Raw genomic sequence first — 18,156 nt, 5'->3', positions numbered from 1 at the left:
TCGGGAAGGGGGCCTGAAAGCAACATGATTCATATCAGAACATTTTGAAAGATGCTGAAATTGCTTTTTCAGAAACGAACAGTGTGTGAATAATAAGGGGTATTTATATCATACAGGCCTGTAACTTTATTCTAGTATTATCCCCAAATGCAATAATTAACCCCAAAAAAGCATGAAATGGGATCTTTAAAGGAAACGCGTCACACTGTTGTTAAAATGTCTTTATTCATTCCAGTTATACAAAACATTGTTTAAATTGTCTGTAAAAAATACCATTTTTTCTGTCTCTTTTTTCTTCTGTTATGTATTGTCCCTCTTGAGTTAAAATAGTTCAATGGCCTAGGATGTACAACCAGGGGTTCAGGGGACATTTGACCAGGGCCCCTAGCGCTGCATGAGTTGGCACAGGCATCAAAGCATGATGGGTCCTGGGAAAGCGTGCAGTCCCCCCGAAAATAGGAGTGGAACCAGGGGTCCCCAAAGCTCCCTAAGATGCACACAACAGACTTCTTTGATTGTACCGAACAATAGTATGACCTTGGTGTTAGGCTCATGCAACGGAGACAACACACACACAACCCCACACGCACGCACACACACCCACACGCACGCACACACACCCACATGAACACACACACACACACACACACACACACACACACACACACACACACACACACACACACACACACACACACACACACACACACACACACACACACACACACCTCGGATCTCCTCACCTAAAATGTATTTTATCTTTATACACTTTTCAGGTTTCGTAAAAAAAAAGAAGGTATATTGCATTCATGTTAAATTATCAATTTAAATTGGGTTACAATTATTATTGCACAAATGTATTTCTAATACCGCATACCACAAAAAGGAAAATCATAGAATGGAAGGAAACAATCGAATCACAAATTCAACTCATTGATTAATAAATATCACAAATATGCCATGTGTCATTTTACAGTTGAAATGTTGACGAAAGAGAAAGATCACAGACCGATGAACATCAACCGGAGAAGGACCATTGAGGAGAATTGAATCATGCCAGTGGATCTCTGCAGAGGGGCGAGCGCGGAGGGAATGATGTGGGGAGTGGGTGATATGTTGCCATGGAGATCGTGCATAATTGCAATGTGGCGCTGACGCATTATCTTAAGTGCATGTGTGTAAGAGTGTGTGGGTTTGAGAAAACAGAAAGAAGAGTGAGTGAGTGTGCATGTGTGTGCCTTGTCAAAATGCTCACATGCAAGACTATAGAACGAGCATTGTGATTGCTAATCCCTGCTAACGACAACAATGTAAAAAAAAGAGGAAGAGGCAGCCCAGCTAATGAAGAGGCACTTGGAGTGTACACAGACAGACCCCACACAGCTCAACAGTTCCTTCCACTCGACGCACCACGGCGCCGTCAATATCATAACGACAGTATTATTAATAGTATCAATACTATTTATGTTACAGCTCCAGGAAGTGGACATCTTTGCTCTAGGTTAATTTGCCCTATACACGACAGGAATTTCGAACACGGCATGAAAAACAAATTTTGAGACAAAAAATTTACAAAAAATGAGAAAATGAGACAAAAAAACACATTGAATCTGTTAAGACATTAAATTAGGATCTTATATTACAATTAATTGTGTTAAATATATATATATTAAATTGATAAATATTTTTTTCCCAAGCCAAGGGGCCAGACACTGATAAATGCCTGTCAGACCGCGTGGAGCGGGCTAACGGAAGACTCACTCTGAGAGCAGTCCCACTGTGAGAGCAGTCCCACTGTGAGAGCCGTCTCACTTTGAGAGCATTCTCCCTATGAGAGCCGTCGCACTCTGAGAGCACACTCACTCGGAGAACAGTTTCACTGTGAGAGCAGTCTCACTCTGATGGCAGTCTCACTGTGAGAGCGGTCTAACTCTGAGAGCAGTCTCATGCTGAGAAGCTCAATGGAGGTACTACTTGTCACCCCGACATGCACCTCAGTGTCGAGAGCTCTGCCCAGCCATAGAGAGGATCTTGCAGCCTCTTGAGTCACATGCAGTGCTACATGCTGAAGCCATGCTGTCTCACATGTCCCTGCATGTCGTGATGAGCACGTCTACATAGATATTTTGTGCATGTGTGTTGTGTGGTTTAAGGCCTCATAGCAACATATCAGGGCTGATAAGACGTCTTCACCCATTCCATCTAAAACAAGAAAAGATCCGAGCTAAAATAATTGAAAACAGAGTCCATCTGAGACTTTAAAAGCTCCTCAAGTCAGGGACTGGTCTGCAATGGAGAGCGAAAGAGGAAGAGAGAGATATAAGGACGAGAGGAGAGAGCCCTTCTCCTGTCCCTGGATGAGCAGCGTTTGAGGAGGAGCCCAGCGCCCTGCACATCCATTATTAAGAGCGCTATACTCCTGGTTCCTCTCTCCCTCCCTCCAGCCCTCCTCCAGCCAGGCACTCCGCTGAGAGCTCCCATACAGACACGGCCGTCATGGGGAGGAACACCTGAGGACTGGGACGGCAGGGGTAGGGTTGGCATGGTGATGTTAGAAGATCCAGCCTCTTCTCTTGGACCCAAAGAGCCGCTTCGCTGCCAGGGCCTTGGTACATATATATTGATATCTATATTGAAATATATATCAATATATCCATCTATCTCTATATAAGAGATTTATATATATATATATAAAACTACTGTATATCTATTGATATAAACATAGGTATAGATCTCTCTCTCTCTCTCTCTCTCTCTCTCTCTCTCTCTCTCTCTCTCTCTCTCTCTCTCTCTCTCTCTCTCTCTCTCTCTCTCTCTCTCTCTCTCTCTCTGCCCTATGATGCTTCTTAAGAGCTCTGATTGTGTGTGTATGTGTGTAGGAGGTACATATGCATACATTGGAACCAGACATGAGAGAGACTTTAAGACGAGAAGGCTGTTTCCTTTGACCAGCCTGCTTCACGATGGAACTAAGAAGGGTCTGGAAGTGAAGGCGGACCCCCCTTGTCTCCTGAACTAGGACGGGGCCACACCACTAAGATTACAGCCATACCAGCTGTCGGGATGGTGAAACAGAACTGCTATAATAAGACTAAAACGTGTTCAAATGAATTACAAAATAATAAAAACCTTATTATAAACAGCCGTGTTGCTACATGCACACACTCGTCCATTCTCTCAATACATACACTCACTCTGTGTTTGTCCTCGCAACACAAATGGAAGACTTGTTCAGACGGGGAGACGGTTTCAGAGTTTGGTCACGAGGCCGACGGACAGACGTCAGGCTGGTCAGACGGTGGTTGAGTCCACGACACCCCACTTCTACTCTAACCCTGTATACACCCCTGGTCACTAACACTCCCTACGTAGTCTTCCCTTGTCCTCTCCAGCAGGGTCTCGTGGCTCCAGTGGAGAGCAGGGCACAATCTGGGCTGTAGTCAATCCCCCCCACCGAAGAGTGTCAAGTGTCTGTAGTCAGGGCCAGACCCCTGGTTACCTCACCGGGACAGGCCCTGGGCCACAGAGGAGGGGGATGGAGACACACAGAGAGTAGGGGGACACAGGAGGGGGGGGGGTCTCTGGCAAGCTGCAGAAAAAAGATGACTCCATTTCCCAGAATTACATATCGATCCAAACCCTGAGGATTCTTTTTTTTCTTCTTTTGTGTCGGCAGCTTTCAAGGGTAGCAGTCGATGCTGGCTCCCTCTCCCCCTCTCAGCGGGCCCGTCATTGGGATTTCTCGTCTGAGTCGGACTGGGTGTGCTCGCGGGGGAGCGACATGCTCTTGTGGCGGTCCCACAGCTTGTGGAGCTCAGTGGCCTCGTTCTCACTGCTGCTGGTGCCGCTGTCCCGGAAACTGGCCAGCGGGGGGCGCACCTTTGTCCCCTTCACCGTCACAGAGCCCTCGATGGCCTTACGCAGCTGGAGAGAGAGAGAGGGAGAGGGAGAGGGAGAGGGAGAGAGAGAGAGAGAGAGAGAGAGAGAGAGAGAGAGAGAGAGAGAGAGAGAGACGTTACATGCAGCCGTTCCTGTGATTTTAAATGGAAGTAGCAGACCCCCCCGTATTTTATCAATGTCCAAGCAAGGTCCAAGCACAATGAAAACAGTTCATACTTCAAGTCACACTGGGCGCAGCCATCTTGAATTCTGTCTCGGAATTTTGCTCGGTCACCACTGAGTTCAACCGAGATGGCGAGTTCGCCGTCCGAGGAAAAGGGGCGTGTTTCTGCGTGTCACTAGGCAACATCCTCGGACCTCCGAGACGGATGGATAATAAAACGCAGCATTAGTCCATATTTCTCAGTCCATAGTAGCCTTTTCAGCAGTCTAATAGCCTTTTCCTTATTTCTGTTCATGTCTGCTCTCAGCATTGCCTTGAACTCTCATGTTGTTAGAATCTAAATCTCACAGCTCAGTAAAACATCAGTAGCGTTGCGGACAGGAATAGATCAGCAAGATGGAACTGACACCATGATGACAATTATGGTTCAGAGGTGAGTGGATTCATTCCTGTATGACCTTGACCTCTGGTAGCACCTTCAGTTCATCGGACCACAAACTCTCTCGATGTTTCAATTGAACAGCGTTATTCAATTTGGCCCCATTTGGTCTGGGCTAAGACGTAGATGAACCTTGAGTGCATAACCTCCTGTGGTGGTGTGAACTACAAGACAGTTTATGACACGCAAAATACGCAAGTCAATGCGTTTTCAGAGCCAGTTCACTTCCCTGGCACCAAAAGTGAATGCGGTTCATTTGGATGCTGTATCTTGGTTGTGTTAGAAGCAATGTCTTTGTGATTCTTTTCAGGTCTGTGTGTTTGAGAATTTGAGTTTTCTCCACAGTGCTAATGTTTATCACATATTCAGTCATAAAGTATGCACTGAACGATTGATGCGCTGGGCTGAATGGTTCCCTACTCTGGGAAATGAACCATGAAACCAAGGTTTTGAACTTTTAGCCATTCCCAGCTGAAACAGGAGATCACAAAAGCAAGGGGGAAGCAGATTTGGATTCTAATTTGATTGGCAGTAGCGAGTTTAACTTATCAGTAATGTTGTTAAAAGGGTTTGGGTGGTTTGCTAAGACCCGAGGGTTACTTGTAATCAGCCATGAGTTTTGCTCAACCCTCCTCTCGCGTTGGCGACCTGTTCTGCAATTGGGCATTTGGCCATCATTTGACATCCTCTATATCCCAAACAGGTGTTGAGCAGCTCCTATAGCTGTATCTTCGATGGTCCAACACAAGTAAGTGCATGGAAACTGTCCTGGCTAGTTAGCTTTCGCCAATATAGCCCAATAACAAACACTCAACAACAACCGACTCAGTGTTCACACATCACTGAGCATGCTCACGGACTCAGGGACTGACGGCAATCAGTTAGAATTCCTGAATGTTAGAAAATGAAAAAGAAAGGATTTGTGTTTGGTTGCCGTTCTCGTTCTACCTCCATTCATAAAACCATCAGGAACGGAGCTCTTCGTTTTGATCGGACGTGATGCTATGGCTGGGCTCCAATCCGTTAAAAAAATCAATTCCTCAATTTACCATTGCGACGTATTATAAACAATATTGCTCTGCACCCAATACAATACAAAATGATCACACTGCCTAAAACGCAGCCGCTATCTTCGCACACAATTCTAATTTACGAAGATAGTGCTCAGTCTCTCTTACGTCTCAGTTACCAAGTCTGTGAGCACGCGCAGTGGGCTCTGAACACTGAGACGAATGAAGCAGTTATACTTTGATGCAATGATCATGTCTCACATGACCTATTGCATGACATGCTTCAGCTTGTAAGAAGACTCTAAAGTCCCTAGAGTCAACATATAAACAAGCTATAAAAGTTTTAGATAGAAAACCAAAAATGTATCATCACTGTCAGATTTTAAAGAAACTTGAGTTGCTACATATGGAAAACACTATGAAATAAACAGACAATAACTACCAAACTACCAACTCTCACCTCATTTTCCAAAAAAAAAAAAAAAAGGCTTTTGGGAAATCAAACATGTGGTCACTAGCTGTGATTATTTATAATTTGTCCACTGCCCCTGATCTGTTAACCCTGTCTATTATGTATATTAGGATGTTTTACTCAGTGTGTGTCTGTTCAACTATACATTATGATTTGTTTTATTTTTAATTTATTTAAGGACCATCTTCCAGTCAGGGACGAAGGATGGAAATTAGCCTACGGCGATAATCCTGTATATTTACATTTTTGTATAAAAAAAAAAAGTCTATATATTTTGTCCCTCAATAAATCTCAATGTTGTGGGCTCTATTGGAGAAAGCTGCCTAGCTAGAGCCGTTTCCATGCACTTACTTGTGTTGGACAATCCAAGATACAGCTGTGGGAGCTGCTCAACACTTGTTCGGGATATAGTGGATGTCAACTGATGGCCAAATGCCCAAATTCAGAACACGTCGACAACGCGAGAGAACAAAAAACAATCTTTAGTGGAATGCATTGCCAACATCCTGGAAATTGATCCAATCAGTAAAGTTTAATTAATCAATTCCAATTTCCTGTTGTCTTTCAGGCCATGGGCCCATCTTTATTACATTGTACCGCTGGCCTGAATTGATCTCACAGCAGACAGGGTTCTGTAGCAACACAATTCGCTTATGGTAAAGTGTTTAAAAAGTCCACGCGGTTCATATCTTTGGCCGATGTGTGACAGCCAACAGATGGGAGCTAAGGGAGAGTACTAAAGAAGGGAAGAAATCGGCAAACAGGATTCAATCCTCTCTGAGCTCATCCGGAACACCGCTGGCGTTTAATCGGAAATCAGAGCGGTGGATGTTTTCTAACTCCACGACCATTTAAATCGGCAACGCAAAACTGGTGCTATTATAAATGGATACCATGGCAATTATGCGCACAGACGGGGCCTCTACGAATTCTCTTTTTTGCATAGGAAATTTCCTTTCCTATGGAGATGACCCGGAAGTGCTTGGAGGAAAGGTGGTTTGAATTCTAAAAAGGCTTAGGAAAGGAGCTTCGATGCTTCCTTTAACCGTCCTTTAGCATAGGTTACTCCTGAGCAACCTTTGCGAAAGGAAAGGAGACAGTGGTACCCATAATCCTTTACGGCGGCAATATTTATGATATAAGTTTACCGACTCTACGCGAAGACGCATGAGAGACGCGGTAAAGCAGAAGAATAGAAGAGAAAAAAATACAATTGATAATAATGGATACCAATTCCAGAAACATATTATTTGAATATTATTATTATTTATTGCTGGTTAGTAAGCACATAAAATACACCCTAAGAAAATAAAATGCCAACTTCACATTTAAGAAAGACTACTGGGGGCAGTTAATTTCAAAATCAACATAAGTTTAGCCACTTTCTTTTCACATGTGAATTGGAATTCAAGTGGCCTAAAATATTCCCGTTGGCCAAGTCCAACCTAAGTGATTCTCATTGTTGGCGATGAAAATTTTAGTTTCACACTAGAGACGCTAGAGGTCGGCAATACCCGCCGATACGCAATGACGTAGACTAGGAAAAGTGGGGTCAAATTCATTTTAAACAGTGCTTTCTTTTCCTATGTTCGAAAGGAAGCACCTTTTCATCTCTCCTTGACCCGATGACGTTTTCCACGAAAGTTAAGGAAAGGAGGCATAAGCGTTAGGAGATTTGACTATTCGTAGAGGCTCTCTCTAGGGTTTTGCCTTAGAACATATGCAAAGGACCCTCTATTCCTCAAGACATATGTATCTTGATGTCTTTCTCTCATATGTACACCATGACTTGCCCTGGTGGGGCTGTGGCTCTTAGTAAAACAGCTTCATGGTGGAAACACACAAGCTGAGGCCAATTCACAGGGAATGAGTGGAGTGGAGCCGGAGAGATGGGGAGGGGGGAGGAGGGAGGAAGAGGGGTTTTAAAACGAGGTGCAGACAGAGTAGACGATAAAGAGGGCAAGCGTGGAGTAAAGAACCACGCTAGAGGAAACATGAAGAGGCACGGCTGGATAAACAGCACAGAAGAGCGTGAAGCGTGAGAGAGAGGGATAATGGAGCTGGAGAGAGTTAATAGTGCGACAAGAAGCAAAAGGATGCTTCAGCGAGAGACAAGAGAGCCACATAGGTCTTTACAGGGAATTTAATCAATCAATTCTTGGTCTAGGCCTGCCTGATTACATGCTTTTGATTCAGAGGCTGTTCACCAAAAACCTGCGTTCCTCTTGAGGTGCGCCAGGCTTTTTCGATTCGACTCGCTGCGAGTGACGGAGAGGGAATTGCCGTAGATATCGATGTCTGTGATTCTTTGATCACCGTGTGCTTCGCATGTGTCGTTGTACTCTTTCCCACGAGCGCTGCGCTCCAGATGATGGATCAACCTGTCAAAGCAGCGAGAGCTCTCGCTCCCATCTGCTCCAAGCGCCCGGCTTCCTAGCATTACTCGAGTGCCAGACACTTAAACCTAGAATCCACAATGCCTGCACCACACCACGCATAGTTACACCATGGATACCATCATTACCACAAACCTCTGCTCTTCACTTCACGCTGACATCTTTTTACCTGGATTCATGTCTCTATGATACAGCTCGTATTGTTTTCAGATGCCTTGCTATGCCTGCCCCACGTGACTCACAGAGCTGGAGCAGAAAACTCCCCTGTGATTTGCTCCTCTCTAAGTTGTCGTCCCTCTCTTTGGCTTCGACAAATGAAAGCCAGTGGGCCCTATCTTGCATCCAGCGCAATTGAGTTTCTACACTGATGCATGTGTCGTTGCTAGTTTGCAACTGGCGCAGAGCGTTCTTTTCCCTCCACCGCCACGCATCGGTAAATAAGGGAATGATCTTGCGCCCCAAGGGGCGGTTCGGCGAAAGGAGGAGGTGTGATGTGGCGCAAACGTTCCCTGGTGCTACTTTGCAGTTTCAGAAAACAATTCCGCCACAAACCAGGAAATACCTGGTTTAAAGTCAGTGGCGCGTTGTTCAGATGCTATTTTAAGGGCGCATTCATAATGTTGCTTGTGCACCTCGCACATACACTTTGCTTCTCTCATCTACCTAGCCACACATTCTTGGTAAATTATATGGGAAAGAACTGCTGTCACAGCGGTAATAAGTTGTACTTTTAAATCAAAGCATCTGCAAACACGTACAACAAAAAAATATTTTCTTGACACACACATCGTGTACAAGCCATTAACTTTTAGGATTGATGAGTATTTGATCGTGAGAAAACATTGTTTTACCGCGAGTGAGTGTTAAAAATAATGAATAAATGCGGGCGCGCGAGTGTGTATGTGTAAAATAATGAATGAATGCGGGCACGTGTGTGTGCGACCATCTGTTTAAACACACGCAAACTAAACACGTAACGCATAATACAGTCCATGGCAATGTATATTAATGGGGGGACACATGCATATTAGGAACACATGTCGATAATGATAATGCATACAATACTGGTAAGAAACGATGCGTAGATCATTAAATAGAACCACAGTTATCACATATCATATGTGTGTTAAATTTTCTTCACCGAATTTATTTTAGATTTTCGACTCAGTATTTCTGAAGTTGTGGAAGAAAATTCCATGTGTGAATAAGGGCATATTATTTGGCCATAAACTGAGCCATTTGAAGTTTCAAATTCATGTGGTTATGCATCTGTCTCATGGGAGACTGCAAACGCGCTGTCAAAATATCAACTCGTCAGATTCAAATGTGCTCACGGCTCTTAAAGGGGATGGGAGATGGCACTCTCATTGGTTTATTGCAAGTTACGCCCAAACCACACCTACGGGTAATTAGGCTACTTCAGACCAACCCTTTTTAGATTTGCGCCGGGCGCAAGAGTCATTTATCCGCCGGTAAAATCGCAACATCGCCATAGAACCGCCCACAAAGCTACTTGCATTTGGCGCTTTTCACTTGCGTTTCAGACCGTTAAAACAGGGCCCAGTGTCTGTGTGGGGGTATGGGGAGGGGCTACTGGGAGGGGATAACTGGGCTGAGAACAAGAGCTGCAAAAATAACTAGTATAAAGGGGTTCACACATGAACTCGTATCTCCCTTTAAGAGGCCTTGAAAAGACAACAGCGATTTGCTAAATAGTGGGTCATGTTCATCAACAGAGTATGTCATCCACAATTTGAATAATGGCGGTTTACACTGCAGGGTGCGGTACGGTTCGGTTTGCAAAAGTGCGGTACGGATGCGTTTCCACCGCCAAAAGTGGGCACGACCCGGACTGAGCCGTACTCGTTTTGCCCTCGTCTTCAGTACTCCTCCGTTGGGGTACTGAGACGCCTGAAAGGGTGCCGGAAAATTTGAGCTACACACCCCCTCCGTTGATTGGTCGACAGAATCGTCACTTCCGGGCGACGTGGGGATAAAAACAAACAAACAGTAGCCTCGAGGTATTATTCTTTACAATGAACATGTCGCGTAAAACACGACATGTAAAACGCGACAATAACGTAAAAAAAAAAAAAATTACCAAACAAAAACTTTTCAATTGTTTTTATTGAGCAGGCTACACTGTGTCGCGCTGCTATGATGTCACAATGTTTACGTAGCTGCCGCGGCGATCGATATCCGGCCTACCACAAAGGGTACTGTTGGTGGTGGAAACGCGACCTCTGAACTGAGCTGGGCTATACTGCCCCCTCCCTACCGGACTGATGGGAACCGAACCGTACCGCACCCTGCAGTGGAAACGCGGCATTAGATAAATAACTAAAGAAAGAAAGAAACCACAACTTTGTAGCTTTCTCTGCAGCCAAGACAAATATGATGTCCATAGAGGATACACTATATATATATATATATATATATATATATATATATATATATATATTAGTGGTGGGCATAGATTATTTTTTTTTATCTAGATTAATCTAGATTATTTCCAAAATTAATCTAGATTAATCTAGATTAAAATGGCAAACGGCAAAAAATCTGTTTGTTTACCTTGACAGCGGTCAATTATACTGGGCAATGGTGATTTATCAAATATAATTCACCGCCGGAAGTTGTGAAGTGCCCATGCAAGTGAACGGAGCATAAACAAAAATAATTGACAGCTGAACGTTGGGAAGGCCCATGCAAGTGAATTTGAGTTAATTTGCTATAAATGTACTTACAATTTTTAGTCAGTTAATCATTTACGTATTTATGTTACACAATTATTACATATTTACATGTTTACATAGTCAGGATATTCTGTTGAATCTGCCTCTCTGATTTAGCCTGGCTCCGCCCGCCTAAGTACTTCCGCTCAATTTGAATTTCCCTTCAGTACTAGGTCTGGACCTGCTGTATGTAATTTGGTTTTCTGGTGCTGCCACAGCGGCCGCCAATCAGCGAACAGAGGGCGTGTCTGAGAACAATGACGATAAAGTCGTACGCCAGTTTGAGTTGTTGTTGTAGGTCGGTAGTTGATTTACAATGTGCAATTTTTCCCTGATAAATTGAATTAGACGAACAAAACCTGCAGCTGTCGTTGACGGACATTTTCGTGCAGACGCGCAAGGTGTTTGGTTTGTGTACAACCTGCGCGTGATTCCCGGCGCATGACATACGTCACAACCAAACGTTAGCGATTGGTTATGGCAGATCCAGAGTGGCACTGGGCAGATCCAATCATTTTAAACTTCAACAGACACCCGCCTTCAAGTGAGTTAACGTTTGTCAATTGATTAGGTCCAGACTCTCTGTACAAATGAAATGAAATGAAGTGAAGTACGAGAGTCTGGTAGAACCAGGCTATCTCTGATTCCCTCACTTTTACCTCAGTCTAAATTCTAGCTTCTGATTGGTTAGTCACGTGATGGGTCCGAACAAGGAAGTGTTTGAAAATAGATTAACGGCGATTTTTTTTTTTATCGCGCGATAAAAGTTTCGCGTTAACGCAGCCGTTAACGCCGATAACGGCCCACCACTAATATATATATATATATATATACACTGTATATAGTCATGATGTTCAAATAAAGCCTGTAACGCACTGACACACTGCCGGCTAGCATGTAATCAACTCTTCACACCTGAAGGATCAACCCCATCCGCCGGCGATTAGTTCCAGCATCACTGGTCAACAGGACGTGGAGTGAGGAGCAGCCTTACCTCTTTGAGGGAAACCACCCCGATGAGCCGTCCGATGCTGGTCACGTAGGCGTGGTCCAAGCCCAGCAGGGAGAAGATGGTGTGGGTCTGCAGAGGGTGGAGGCAGAGACATTATCAATGGACAGTATGGTTGGCCATTAAATCTATCTCCAAAATATGCATGATAACATTTTCCAGGATATCGATGATAAATTAATGCGATTTATTTTCTATAGTTATTTCTTAGCCAGATTTTCTCTATCTACAAAACAATGATACAGCCAATCTTACATCAAATAAACAAGCGCATGTGATGGACACATGTTTCCGGCAACTTCCCCTTATGATGACCAGAGATGCTTACAACTATTTAGAAGCCATCTGAGCGGAGGCGAAACAGAGAGCGAGGAAGAAAATGAGGAAATTGTTCAGAGAAAGGTCATACCACTATTGTTATGTGGAAAGAGTTCGGCTCCCTAAAGTCTGACCAAGCTCAGACTAGCATTAGGAGAGAAAATAGGTCGGCGACTAGTCCTCAGCAGAACGGAACAACAACCAACCTCTTCAACCTCTTGACTCGCTGTGAGAGATGGAGTGTGAATTGCCAAAAATGTATCAACCTCTAAGTTTGGTGATCAACGCACCACATATCCTGTCCAGGATTTGGCTTACTTGGAGTAGAGGTGGTTCCTAGGCACTACTGAATATGACTATGACCAAAAAATGCTGTACTGAACTCACATCCTTGTAATACTTTATCCTTGGGATGTTGAATCGTTGCAGGAGCTCCACGTAGCCCGGAAGGAATTACGGTAATGCTGAAGTCCGGTGGGAGTGTGAAAAGCTGTGTATGCTCATGATCTGAATTCCAGTGGTATCTGCCAACATCAAATATCTGGCACATCCAGAGTGGTGAGGCGCAACTAAGCGATTTTCAGTGACACCGTTAACGTACAGTGGTACTCTATGGGTACTCAAATACTAGACCATGGGATATATCTGACTGCTGTCATGAAATGGACTTTTAGGGATGCAAGGGAAGGGGTGGCTCTATGAAGTTCATCAATGTTCCCTGGTACTTTCTGTGGAAGTTCAAGCGAGAAACATTAGTTGCCAGTGGAGCACCCTTTTCTTTTCCAATTCAATGTTTTAATTTTATTTTCCGAGGACCTTTGTGTCCTCCATGGAAGATGGAACTGTCCACTTCAGGGTCCAAGCCTTGCCTGTCTGCTTGTCAATGTGTAATAACTGGGAATGAGTCACAAATAGTCTGAACAAGAAACTCAGATTTGCCTTTTGAATCACGGATGACTTAACGAAGCACAGGCTCATCTCTTGAAGAATACGGTTGTCATGTAAATGTTGAACAACTCCCACTCTGAGAAGGGGAGCTTGGTCTTCAATGCAGAAAGTAACATCAGTGGCTGGATAGCTCTTAAGATCACTGTGTACACACAGTAAAAAGTGGACATAGTCAAGTTTACCCAGAGACACAATTTTAATGTTTAATGAGGGATAGGAGATACCGGTGTCAGGCAAAGCCTTAACAGGTCGACCATTGGAGTAAGAACAGCTTGACTGAAGACCTGGCTGCGGACAATGAATCAGACTAAGGCCTTCGAATAATTGGAACCTGAGACCTCTAATGAGCCCAGATTGACCCTATCCTTGACCATCCCCTGTATTGTCACTGCTCTGGCCGGGAATCTCTTACGTCTGAAAGAAACCCTCTTGTGTTAGGCTTCAGAGGCTTGAATCCTCGCCGAACGTTTAAATACTGGGAGCCAGCATCGCCAGGGTCCTGTTCTTAAGGTCTTAGTAACATTCGCAGCATCTGTTCCAGAATTACTGCTTCGGAAATGTGCTCTTTTGAGTACATGTCTGGTCTCATCCATTGCCGTTGCAGCTAGGGGTGGGAAAAATAATCGATTCTTCGATGCATCGCAATTCTTGCTAGAACGATTCTGTCTCTATGCAGATAAATGACCGTATTTTACGCACTATAAGGCGCACCGGAGTATAAGCCGCAGCAGCTAAATTGAATGATGTGTACATATATAAGCCGCACTGGACTATAAGCCGCAGGTGTTTTAATGTTTAATTAGCATTAGGGCTGGCCCGAATGCCATTTTTCAGGCTTTGAATACTCGTGGGTTTTTCCGAGCGAATATTCGAATACTCGTTTCAGAAAAAAACACCATCAAAAACAACATTAATAATCCCTATATACTCCCTGGAACCGATTTTGACAGTATCTGCATATTTTGTTGAAGATTTAATAGCTTTTGAACGTTAATTAGTAGGCCTAAGTAGGTTGAAGTTCCTTAGTTTTTCCCCGTGAAAGCAAACAGCTGTTGTTCCGTTCCAAATCAGCTGTCCTCTGCCATCTCAGCCCTTACGGGAGCTTTTCAATTCATCCTGGAACGTGCATCTTTTCAGGGAATTTGTACAATAAATCCATAACAAATACAGAATATTGATTGTCTTATGTGTCCATATTATATCCATTATATTGACCGGGTATTTCCAAGACGCTCACGCTCTGCAGCATGCCAGTCACAGTTGATTGGCGCGGCGCTGTACAGCGAACGTAAACAAACAACTAAGCTAAGGTTAGCATTTCGGAAGTATTACTTTTTATTACACAATGTTGTGTTGTAACGTAAAGGGAAACAAGATATCTATTCTTCCTCTATCTCTCTCGCTTCTCTGCTTGGTGTCGCTGACGCTTATAGTTTGCCTCCCTCGCTCTGGTAACGTCACATACGTGAAAAAAAATAACGAAGCTCCGAATATTAATTTTCCGAACGAGTATTCGAATAATTCGGGCCAGCACTAATTACCATATGTAGGGTTCGTGCACAGAGGGGATTGTCGGGAAAGAGATGGCTGTCTCGCTCTCGTAATGTCTGTCTTGCTCTCGTTCTGTCTCTCGTACCACTCTCGGTTCCACTTTTACTTTTGCGCGCTACCTGTCTCACTCTTTTCCGGCCTCCAGCTTTTCCTGCTGGAGCCTGCCGCTTAAAGGTGGGGGGGCGCGGACCGGTCTAATAATAATAATAACTATAATAAACTCAAGCAAAGCAGACTATATCTCAGCCTTCCAAAACAAAATCTGGTTTTAGGGTAAATTATAACGTTGGTTAAATTATTTGGGAAAGAACAGCTGATAAAGCGGAAAGAAGTTGTACTTTTAAAACAATGCATCTGCACCGTACAGCAAACCCATATTTTCTTGACAGACATTGTGTACAAGCCCATCATTTTTAGGATTGATATTAAAACACAGTTTTACCTTAAAACACAGTTTTACCGTGAGTGAGTAAAAGAATGAATGAATGCAGGTGATGCTTGGCGCGCGCTTGTGTGCACCCATCTGTTTAAACACAGGAAAACTAAACACGTAACGCATAATACAGTCGATGGCAATGTATATTAACGGGGGGACACATGCATATTATGAAAACAAAGTCGATAACGATAATGTAAACAATTCTGGTAAGAAACTATGTTTGTTAATGTATTGACGCTTATTGTTAAATAGACCACAGTTGCGGCCACAGGACCACATATCATGTGTTAAGTTCTCTTTGCCAAAATTTACATGACGACTTAGACTTGTGCGTATACATGCAGACAGAGTCATAATCGGGTAAATAAACAAATAAGATCTCAAAAGGAATTGTAAAATGCATGTAAACACCTTTAACTGATCTTCTTCGCATAAATATCGGCACATGAACGGACAAGCGAAATCGGATAAGAACACCTGGATTACTCGTTCATAGTCGGCCTTCTACCGGCATGTAAACCAGCATCGTATCGCATATCGGAGTTTGCACTCTGAGCATGCTCGTGATCTTGCGGCCGGGGGCCGTGAGCCGGAAGGAGATGGTAGTCGTATTGTTGTCGCGTATGTTTATGGTTGTGGGGGGGAAGGAACATTGGCTTTGACTCTCTGAAGTCCAAGTTGAAACGCGACAAATGAGAGAATGGGATTGTTGCCGTATGCGGGACAGCTGTCAGTTCACTTCGGGTCCATGTCATTTCTCCAACGCTCCATTTGTTCCGACCCGTGGTCGTATGCGGACTCCTCCGGCCGCCGTATACGACCGCGAAAGATCTTTCTCGAATGCCGCGGCCGCCTGAGTTTGTTGTTGCTGCTGACGTAAAGAGGTAAGCCGTCGGCTCTACTACCACTAGTTGAAATGGGTACAGCGCCACCTATCGTACCGGGGCATTTCATGCTTTGGCCAATGAATCGATTTTCTCACGCCATGTACACCCGGACAATTGCAGTTGTCCAATTGAGGAGCATAGTTGAACTATGGCTTTAATCGGATTATGCTGTGCATGTAAGCATACTGAGTGTTTCTGAATGTGTGAATCAGGCATATTATTTGGCCATAGACTGAGCCATTTGAAGTTTGAAGTGGCTCGTAAAGGGGATGGGAGATGGCACTCTCCTTGGTTTGTTGCATGTTACACCCAAAACACACCTATAGGCTTACAAACCCATTTTAGATTGGCGTCGGGCCCAAGAGTAATTATCCGCCGGTATAATAGAAACAGCGCCAGAGATCCGCCCACAAAGCAACTTGTGTTTCGCGCTTCTCACTAGCGTTTCAGACCGTTAAAATAGTGCCCTAAGTGTATATGTTTTAGGGCTTTGACTCCGAACTTCGTGATTCGAATATAATTCGAATATCAAAAAAAATAAAAAAAATCGAACGAATATTAGGCAGCCCTTAATATTCGAAGCTGCTATGGGCAGACCAAGAGGGAGAGACGTCGGAGAACCCGACGCAGTCTATTCATAATATTGTAAAGACCACGGAAGAGGCAGTGAATGAAGTATTGATTAGACAGCGATTTGTTAGAAACCTAATAAACCGTTGGCACACGCAAGACCGGTAACCATAGCAACGCCGGTAAACAAACCTCGCAAAGCCCAATCCAGGGCTGAATCCGAATACTCATACTTATGGTATGCATTTTGTAGTACGCCACAAATATAGCGCGTCCGAATGCTCAGTACGCATTGTGTACTACGGAAAACGTTTCCGAATGCGTGCTACCGCCACAGTAAACGGTAGGTCACTACGCTATCCCACAATGCAACCGGAGTCTGGTAACGAACGAAGAAGAGATGGCTGACCCGACACTACCAACAGCGGCTTAGAAAGACGTCGTAGAAAGCGGCGAAAAAAAGAGACATTAAAAAGAGTAAAAAAGTAAAGTAAGTAATTAAGCTGTAGACTGTATTACACTGTCAAGTGTAGTACGGTCAAGTAGTAGACACTGAACAGATATAGTATGTACTAAGTATTCGGATTCAGCCCAGGTCTTACTGAAGGCATTTAATGGTCAAAATATTATTAATAAATATTTGAATATATTCGAATATTAATATTAATAAACAAACAAACTTCGAATAGGATTTTTGGGCAAAAGTCAAAGCCCTAATATGTTTACAGTCAATCGATTTGGAATTGTATTTTGCATTCTGCGCATGCTCAAGATCTTTTCCGGGGGCCTTGAGCCAGAAGTAGAAGGAGACGGTAGTCGTGTTGTTGTCGCTGTCAGACAAAGAGAACTGTGATTTATTTAAAAAGTTGGCGCAGAAGATGGAGGAAGCCGGTGTCGTGCTAATGTAGTTACCCCCTATAAGAAGTGTATCGTCATCAACATGCATTCAGTATACACTACGCTTTCACCCAAGGCTGAATTAAAGGTACATGTTTTTCTAAATGTTGGTCATCAACAAGGTTGTAAAGTACTAACTTTGGCCACATCTGTCAAAATAAATGTTTGTTACTTCCGAAGTTTTAATGTTCTTTATTCATTCATTGTGCTGCAGCCGAACTGACGGGGATATTCTGTGATATTATGATTCTTAAAGACTGTGTTGGGTTCTTCGACTCTCTGGTACTTCCACAACAAGAAAAGATTCGTAGTGGGGGTTATCTCGCCCATGGAGTAGAAGGAATTGGGGGAAAGGAACGTTGGCTTTGACTCTCTGAAGTCCAGATTGAACCGCGACATGGAGGAGAAAGGAATTGTTGCCA

General features: G+C 43.8%; 1 protein-coding gene across 7 annotated transcripts in view; it reads right to left on the bottom strand.

Moving 5' to 3' along the window:
- Nucleotides 1–206: 206 nt before the first annotated feature.
- The window catches only part of clcn2b (chloride channel, voltage-sensitive 2b), a 119,111-nt gene continuing 101,161 nt past the window's right edge, over nt 207–18,156 (bottom strand). For all 7 annotated transcript variants that reach the window (XM_060075545.1, XM_060075546.1, XM_060075548.1 and 4 more), the window contains 2 exons: nt 12,110–12,196; nt 207–3,924 (listed from right to left, as the gene is read on the bottom strand). In XM_060075545.1, the coding sequence (XP_059931528.1) occupies nt 3,730–3,924; nt 12,110–12,196 (282 nt within the window). In that variant the 3' untranslated portion in view covers nt 207–3,729. The remainder of the gene's footprint in view (nt 3,925–12,109; nt 12,197–18,156) is intronic.

The sequence above is a fragment of the Gadus macrocephalus genome, chromosome 16, assembly GCF_031168955.1.
Source record: "Gadus macrocephalus chromosome 16, ASM3116895v1".
NCBI classification, from domain to species: domain Eukaryota; kingdom Metazoa; phylum Chordata; class Actinopteri; order Gadiformes; family Gadidae; genus Gadus; species Gadus macrocephalus.
This window is presented reverse-complemented; position numbering and strand designations above follow the sequence as displayed.